General features: G+C 41.4%; 1 protein-coding gene across 1 annotated transcript; it reads left to right on the top strand.

Moving 5' to 3' along the window:
* Nucleotides 1-1,538: 1,538 nt before the first annotated feature.
* On the top strand, nt 1,539-4,449 carry LOC310862238 (tubulin alpha chain-like; the record flags this gene model as incomplete). Its single annotated transcript, XM_083770039.1, has 4 exons — nt 1,539-1,632; nt 2,891-3,113; nt 3,224-3,372; nt 3,469-4,449. The coding sequence occupies exons 1-4, from the start codon at nt 1,630-1,632 to the stop codon at nt 4,447-4,449; spliced, it is 1,356 nt and encodes a 451-aa protein (XP_083626165.1). The 5' UTR covers nt 1,539-1,629.
* Between the last annotated feature and the right edge of the window lie 5,119 nt (nt 4,450-9,568).

The following is a 9,568-nucleotide window of genomic DNA, read 5'->3' on the forward strand; positions in this document are numbered from 1 at the left end:
TTTCAGATCGGTACACCAATTTTTTCCATTCAGGAGAGAGACCCTAACCCTAACAATAACCCTAACCGGATAACGAATACAATAAACAAGTGAAATTGGGGGTGATGTGGTGAAAAAGAGCAGGCAATCAAGGCACACAACAAAAAATGATGTCTTTCCCTGAAAAAATTAATTGAATTTTACACAAACACATCTCCGTCCAGAGTATATTTTGTCATGTGTCATGTCATGTTCTCCAAAACAGGATGGAGCGCTGATTCATTTAATGGAGGACCACTCCCATCTTGAGCTCCCCCCATCCTCCTCTTTCCTCTCAGCGTTCAGCTGTCCAGGCCACTCCCCCTCCCTGTCTCACAGCTGCTCGGGCGTGGGGATAATTTGTTCTCCAAAGAACGCTCGGCATGGACCCATTGTGGCTTCCCGGTCTGCTCTTTCATCCCCCTGCAGTTCAAGAGTGGAGCAGCGCTCACAATAGTGTGTGTGTGTGTGTGTGTGTGTGTGTGTGTGTGTGTGTGTGTGTGTGTGTGTGTGTGTGTGTGTGTGTGTGTGTGTGTGTGTGTGTGTGTGTGTGTGTGTGTGACTGTGTGTGTGTTCAAGGCTTCAAGCGTCTCATTGTATTGTCTCAACGTCGGCTACGTTGCAAGTTGCAACCCCAGTTAAGCAGGTGCAATCTTGGTCAGGTCACTGATTTTGCATCTTGTTCTCCCACATACACTAGCTGTCTAGCTCCGTAACCAACTAACCATTATGGGAAAAAGGCAAATCATGCAAAGATCCCAGATTCCCTGCAGGGCAAGACGAGGCAAATGAAATGGGAGCATCTCAAACACAGTCCAGAAAAACAACAAGGAGGTTGTAGGGAGACGACAGACAGGTCATGTGATCAGACCACTGCGATGACATCACTGCAGAGAATCTAGGACAAAGAGGGTGGCGTGATGGATGGAGAGCTGGCAATGCCGTGGGCAGATACCATAGCACTAGCAGGCCTCACTCTGGCTGGCAGCTGAGTGTGGTGGAGGCATATGGCTTCTATTTTTGCATATAAACAAATGATCCTGGATTTGCATACACTGCACAATCTCGAGTGTTGATGGAGCATTTTCAGTATCAAGGGCAAGGAATGAGCATTGCTCTGTAGAACTTGACATGCACTGAATTTTGTGGCCACATTCTTGGACCTTCATATGAGGTATAGCTTACATGCAAACATGCATGGATAAGGACTGCATATTGTATGAAATGCCAGCCTTACACAATAACATACGTCAAAATGGTAGGCCTAGGCCTATACCAATAAGCAAAGAATACCAATACATTATAATATGCAGGCTATTATGAAATATTAAGAGCCTAAACAAAAGCAGAGAGAGAAATTAGGCTATGATTATTAGCCTACACTGCCTACAGTGATGCGGGGTATGCGATGGGACCATGTAGAGCTATAGTAAGCTAGTAGTATAGGCTTTCCTCACGGGTGAAACCCCCAACCCTGCATGTATAAAACCGGTAGCACCGCCCTCCCATTCAGCAGTTGTTGCATCGACCCCGGTGGGTAGAACACGCAACGAAATACAGACATAAAAAGGCTCTTTCTTCACTTTTCGGTCTCCCACTTCTACAGACAACATGGTAAGTCGAGTTGTTTTTTCAGCTATATGACTGAAATAACAATAAGATGGATGCTGCACCAGTCAAAGATTATTTTCTTCCACTTTTCTCGCCGATTCAGTATTTTGACCATCTACGCGTTAATATAGCCTATATTCCTTGTACGTATCTCGTTAATTTTCTTGCCAACGGTTTTGCAGCACAAAAAGAAAAAGGAAAAAAAGAGTGACGTTAAAGTACCCATGCACACTGAGATTCACAATGTCGAGATAGAACAATGCGCACTGATGGATATTATGCTAATGAACGGAGTTCTCCAATCTCCAGCAATTAGAAGGTAGGCTATACGTGCTCCGTGCTTTCATTGAGCGAATTTCATTCAGAAAATATCAGGGACCTCTTCCGATATTAATTATGATATTGTCAATCTTCTACCCTGAAATTTTGAATGAAAAAATAAATCGAATACCTTTACACATTTCAGATTTGACAGCTGGGTGTGTACTTGCAGGGTGGGGATTCATATAGCGACAACACAGATCCTTCTGTCCATTATTGTTAACTCAGAATAGACTCTCACTTGTCTCAGAACACCTTATTTTCTCACAACTGATCAGATTTGTGTAGGGTTCATCCACACTCCCAATAAAATACAAATAAAAGAAATAATCAGGCCTAATCTCTGCTCTTATTTCCAGTTGATTTATATGCATGGGCCTGTGTATCTTATATAAGACAATTATAGTCATTATACAGTGCATTGTATTTATTTATACCATGCAATTATTTAATCTCCGCTCTTATTCTCAGTTGATTTATAGGCCTATGCACTATTTTTTAGATAAGATAGTTCTAGTCATTAAATTGCATACTGTGTTTAGGCTATATTTTATGGGATTCTGTTCCCTCTTGTGTGTGCACTGCACAGGCCTGCCCTACAGTATATTGGCTATGACCTATATAGCTAACTGCATGCATGCATGCAGATGCACATTGGAATAAGCAGTTGAAACCATGTGTAGGTCTACTCAGGCAGGGGAGACGACAAGTGCCCTCCATTTGCAGAGGTTCCAGTCATGTCATTTTCTCTGTCCCTGCTGATTGCTATGCATTGTGGAGGCACTTGTATGTGTAATGTCAATCACTCTCAGCTAGAGGGAGCAACTGGATGTGGAAATTGAATTGATCCTTGATTTTCTATTTGAATAGTAGCAGTGATTCAGTGAATGTACACATAGGCCTAATATGACATTAATCCTCATATGCCTAACCCCCACAGCGTGAGTGCATCTCCATCCACGTGGGCCAGGCAGGTGTCCAGATTGGCAATGCCTGCTGGGAGCTCTACTGTCTGGAGCATGGGATCCAGCCGGACGGACAGATGCCCAGTGACAAGACCATTGGAGGAGGAGATGATTCTTACAACACCTTTTTCAGTGAGACTGGGGCTGGAAAGCATGTTCCCAGGGCTGTCTTTGTAGATCTGGAGCCCACTGTCATTGGTAAGCCTAATTAATTCCGTCAGAATATCAAATTGAGCAAATAATGCAATGTAACCCTTGGTCTAAAATTGAGTGTCCAATACCATTCAATCACTTTTGTGTGTCTTTAGATGAGGTGCGCAGTGGCACCTACCGCCAATTGTTCCATCCTGAGCAACTGATCACTGGCAAAGAGGATGCTGCCAACAACTATGCCCGTGGACACTACACCATTGGCAAGGAGATCATTGACCTGGTGTTGGACAGGGTCCGCAAACTGGTAGGCACTACATACTGTATAAAGTAGCTGTATAGAATGTATGTTCTAAATGTTGAATTAATTTATTTTTATTGACCATGTCCTTCTCTTTCACAGTCTGATCAGTGCACTGGTCTTCAGGGGTTCCTGGTCTTCCACAGCTTTGGAGGTGGAACTGGTTCTGGTTTCACCTCCCTGCTGATGGAGCGTCTGTCTGTTGACTACGGCAAGAAATCCAAGCTGGAGTTCTCCATCTACCCAGCTCCTCAGGTGTCCACTGCTGTGGTGGAGCCTTACAACTCTATTCTGACCACCCACACCACCCTAGAGCACTCTGACTGTGCCTTCATGGTGGACAATGAAGCCATCTATGATATCTGCCGTAGGAACCTCGATATTGATCGTCCTTCCTACACCAACCTCAACAGGCTCATTAGTCAGATTGTGTCCTCCATCACAGCCTCCCTTCGTTTTGATGGTGCTCTTAATGTTGATCTGACAGAGTTCCAGACCAACTTGGTGCCATATCCCCGTATCCATTTCCCTCTGGCTACCTATGCCCCTGTCATTTCTACAGAGAAGGCTTATCATGAGCAGCTCTCAGTCTCTGAAATCACCAATGCCTGCTTTGAGCCATGCAATCAGATGGTTAAATGTGACCCTCGCCACGGCAAGTACATGGCCTGCTGCCTTCTGTACCGTGGAGATGTGGTGCCCAAAGATGTCAATGCTGCCATCGCAGCCATCAAGACAAAGCGTACCATCCAGTTTGTGGACTGGTGCCCAACTGGTTTCAAAGTTGGCATCAACTACCAGCCACCCACTGTAGTACCTGGTGGAGATCTGGCCAAGGTACAGAGGGCTGTGTGCATGTTGAGCAACACCACTGCTATTGCAGAGGCCTGGGCTCGCCTTGACCACAAGTTCGATCTGATGTATGCCAAGCGTGCTTTTGTTCACTGGTACGTAGGTGAGGGTATGGAGGAGGGAGAGTTCTCTGAAGCCAGAGAGGACATGGCAGCTCTGGAGAAGGATTATGAAGAGGTTGGAGTTGACTCAATTGAGGGTGAGGGAGAGGAGGAGGGAGAAGAGTATTAAAAAGTAATGGCAAAGATTGCAAACACTTCTGCATGTTTACATCTCAAATAAAAATGATCTTAATTGGATCTTAATTGATCTTAATTGTGTGCATTTGTTTTCTTTAATTTCTAAATATAGTGGTTAAATATAAATGTACATTGGTGGTAAGGTGTCTACTTTCCTTATTTTATTATTCTTTAGATCAGTGGTTCTCAACCTTATCAGGCCGTGCCCCCCAAAATAATCATAACTTTAGCACAATTTTAAGAGTTGAGGCATTACATTTAGTTTGACTCGGTTCCACATATAAATATTGTGATAATAGCTGATCTACAAGCTCACATCACAACACGAATTTGGCCAATGTTTGACAAGTTTATATTGTATAGTTTGTTAATAACTTTTTTCATTTCATGTCTTTCTCTCTTTAATTGTTTTAGGTAGTGGTCCAGACCCACAGGTTGAGAACCACAGCTTTAGATTATCAACCAAACATCCACAGAATTAATTGACTTTGATCAAGCCAATGGCTCTCATATTCAGATAATCCCTCTATCATTTTGTTAAATACTTAAATTTAATATTTTACTCCATGAACTATTTTGCAAACATGTTGTATAATCAGCACAAGTCAGCACCACAAAAGTAAACCTCAGACAAATGTATTGGAAATAGAGAAAATGTCCCAAATTGAAATACACACCAACTTCACAAAGGCATAAAAATTAACTCTGCAGTGCGAGTGCGATGTGAGACCATATAAATTATCCCTTGAATAAAGGTTATTGAAAGTGAATTGGTGGCATCCAATTCCAGGCTGACATCATTGGTCAGGTCATAGACACTTTGATGCTTGAGCTATTGAGAAAGTGACACAGCACCAGCCACTCTATTTGACCATGTTGCACTCTGTGTGGATGGGCCTCACACACACAGGCAGAATCACACTACACACGTTTTCCATGAAGCTTCATTCAGTAGTTGAGGCAAGGTGAATGTGATCTCCCTACTCTGCCTCTCATTTGTGGGTAAGCCAATCAGAGGCAGAGTGACAAGTGACATCTCACATTGTGTTTTTTTAAATGTGTTTCTTCCACAGTATAAAACTGTAAATGTTTAACATTTAGAATAAAATGGACACATTTGCATTAAGTAACCTCTGGGTGCCATGGCCACAACTGGATTTGATACATTGAGGTGGTCTATACTAAACCAATAAATTATATTACAATGACTATAATCCTTGTTGTGGGTGTCAGAATAGCCGAAGATTATTGTTCTACCGCCCTCTAGTGACAATGTTTGGGACAGATTTCTTTTCTGGAAAGTTGCAGAAAATCTATTCTCAAATTGTTAAATTAAATATTTAAAGTGCATGTTAGTGGGGAAAAAACATTTTATTCAACGTTCTTACTGGCTGTGTCATGTACTTGAATCCTTCATTGATTAAAATTAATTTAGGAATTTAATTTGGAGTTAGTGGAAGTGATCTTGAGGAATAAAGTGCAGCACACAGGTAATAGACAATCATCTAAAGATAATGTCAATTCGTTCATATAAGTATGGTAAATGTATAAACTATAGGAAATGGAAGAGGAACAAAAACATATTCACAGAGAAGTTGCTGCCCAGCAGCTGGACATCACTGTAGCCTGCAGTCACATCAACCAGTCTTGTAAAACATTATGTTTCTATTATAACATAATCAGTACACTTAATGTCAACATTTTTATGTTAATTTAATTCACCACTTTGTCAGAGTTTACAGTGTTGTAAGTAACATTGAAACTTCATGTAACTAATATGGAGGAGAGTTCTTTTTCTTTTAAGAAGCATGCATCCGGTTGGCTGTGCTCCTCTGCCCACTAGTCGGCAGCTTCTTAGCATGGACTCCAGTATCAGTTGTTTCTACAATGTCCACAACCTCTGAGTTAACGTGCGTCGTCTCTGACTGCAGTATTTCTTTATTCCTCCTCTTCTCCATTATCAACAGCACATCTCCATCCTCCTCATTGGTCTCCTGGTCGGAAAATGTCATGCAAACTGTTTCCACCAGCCCACCGACCACTCCAAACAGGGCCAGGGTGGTGCCAAGCATGTATATTTTCACCATTCCCCGACTGGGCCACTGGTTCAGCATTTCCTTGGCAAATGGGATGATTTCATCGTAGGTATTCATGTTGTCTTAGTCAAGTCGGTCTGTTAAAGACAAACAGAAGGTATGAAACAATTTCATGGATAGAACAATCATTTATATATTATAGTCTACTATACAATAAAAAAGAAAATAAATATAGGCATATATATAAATATAGGCTACTGTATATTACACATACCCGTAGTCGTAGGACCCTGGATGCAGATTCTTACTTGAGTCTCGAATCAGTAGGCTATCCAAAGGCAGAGAGAGGAGGACAGATCCTGGATTATATACACATGAAGATCCATGTTGACGCCCACAGACTGGACAAGAAATGCATATTCATGAGGTGTTTGTACATACTGGTAGTTATTTGTTTTGTGGGGAGAGAGCTTTTCTTTAGACATTGTGCAATCTCGCTGATGCAGTCAGTGTTGCTGGTGGGAGTATTGCCACGGGCTTTTGGAGATTGGACTTTGTGGGTAAGAGGTGTGTATTCCTTCAAGATGTATGTGGTGTCACCACATGGGGTCATATTAAGCAATACAACACATATAGTGACACATACAGTGTAATGAGGTAACCGCTGCTGAGAAATGGGAGAGGTGTCACAGTACACGGAAGAGAAACCAATTGACTTTTTCTGATAGGTTGCATCCACAATTTAGTCCAACGTTCAGTGACGTGTCTCTGATCCCCCAAAACAAAACAAACAGAATAAAACAATTATCTCAAAGGTGATGGGACTTGATTTAATACATTTTCTTACTTCCCTCCTTTAAGTCAATGAAAGACATTTAAGTAGCCTACCATACAGTTTATTTACTGTACTTTGTCATTATGACAAAAAATAAATGGAAAATTCACTGCAAATCTAAAGAGTGTATGAACTACTGTACACATGCTGTTGAATTTTGAACTACATGAGTGCATGGTTGTTTTGTGAAGTGTGGCCATTTGTCAACTTTGATCTCAATGAGGAGAGGTGGTCTGTGGATGAGTATCCAATCGTAGTCTTGAAGACTTAAGTCTCATCCCCTTTATTGATTGATGTGCATTGTTCATAGGCTGTCTGCAGTGATCCTTATTCCACACATAACCAACAGATAAGGTTAATTTGAATTCATGCATATCTAGAAGTGCTCTGACCTTCAGCTGCCCTCTGCTCTGACTGATCTAAATTCTAAATAGCGGAATAGGGAATCGTTGCACAAACACAGTCACAACCAGATGGAAAACTCAAAAAGAAAGCTACCTGGCATACTGGAAAGAAACAACCCAAAACCAAAGCAAAATGGAATGCTATCCAGCACTAAAAAGAGAATACACATTGGCTGGATACTTGAGCATGGTAAACAACCCAAAACAAAAGCCTTGACTAGGTACAGACTTTCAGTGAACACAGCCTTGCAATAGAAAAAGGCTGCCACAGACAGACCTCGCTCCCAAGGAAAGACAGACTATGCAACAACCCACAAAATGTGGTTGAAACAGATACATTTTCTAACCACCTGCCCACGATATCAGACACATATCCCACAGATTAAACACACCCAAAGTGAGTTGAAAACATTGAAAACATGACCAATGTAAAAAAATAAAAACTCCCATACATATTGGGAGAAATACAACAATGTGCAAATTAAGTTTGCGAACATCAGCAAGATTTGTGAACTGCTGAGATAAAATGTTAGCCAATGGAATGCAACCACCCTAGGACCTGTATCGAGTAGACATCTAGACCTACTGTACATGTAAACAGAGCTGCAACTTTTACGCACATTTTAAATTTGAGGCTTTTGTATACTATTTAACTAGTTTTGAGGAAAATGCTGCTATTTGACTCAAAATGTGTGTGTGTGTGTGTGTGTGTGTGTGTGTGTGTGTGTGGGTGTGTGAAATTATCTGCACTTTCACCCTGTTGCCTACTGCAACTGTCAGTCAAATTAGTTGTGAAATTTGTCTGATCTTTGTCCTAGCTTGCCTTTCACAACATTGTCATTTTGGCAAAAATGACAATTCGTGTATTTTGTTGCACATCCTGGCAGGCGACCAACTTGGCTGAAGCAGTGCTATTGACTCTTTAAAGCGATTGGCAAATAGTGTACATTTAAAAACATGCTTTCATGACTGTTTAGCTTTGCCAGTGACACTGAAGAGATTTTAAAAATCACACCTGTGTGAACTGAGTGGTGCAACTCCCCTCTCTGTAGTAGTTTCTTCAAGTGTTCAAACTTTATGACTGGATAGCACTCGATCTGTAGAGTCCTACATTACTATCTCCTACGATCAAGGGTTAGGGTTAGGGTACTGTAGCATGCTGTTTTTCATCATTTTTGAGGACGAAAATCACTCCGACACCATGGACTGTAGCCCATGGTCTGGAAGTGATTTTGTCTTTTTTCAAATCCTCGTTTTTCATCGTTTTTGACCATGGATTATAGCCGGGTTAGGGTTAGGTTCCACGGGCTAATAAAGTGTAAATTCGGGGGTCCTTGACAAGAAAAGGTTTTGGAACCACTGTTGTAGAGGGTCTATAGAATAGATAGATGTTGATAGTATTAAGTTAGTGACTTTGACAGTGTACAAATGGAACCGGTTTTCAGCAGGTGAAATGAGGTACAGAAAACTGTTTGACTCCCAGGCTGATCTCACTGGTGGAAAACTGTATGAGTTTATTTGTTTAAGAACTAACAATACATTGAAAAATATCTTCTGGATGTGACACAAGCCGAAATAGCGCAGTTGGTAGAGCATTATTGAATTGCAGCTGATCTACAATCTCACAATGCATTGTGATGCACTGCATTGTGAGATTGTAGATATGCTATTTTCATTTTTTTTTTCTCCTTTCAAACATTTGAAATGGGACATTCTACTAGCTATGTAGGGTAATACGGTACGGATCTGCAATAATTTATATGTTAATTCATGTCACTAGAAGAGTGACACAAATTCAACGTTTGCCACCTGGAAAGTACTACAAAAGGGGGTTAA

This window comes from Protomyctophum parallelum, assembly GCF_964188405.1.
Source record: "Protomyctophum parallelum genome assembly, chromosome: 7".
NCBI classification, from domain to species: Eukaryota; Metazoa; Chordata; class Actinopteri; order Myctophiformes; family Myctophidae; genus Protomyctophum; species Protomyctophum parallelum.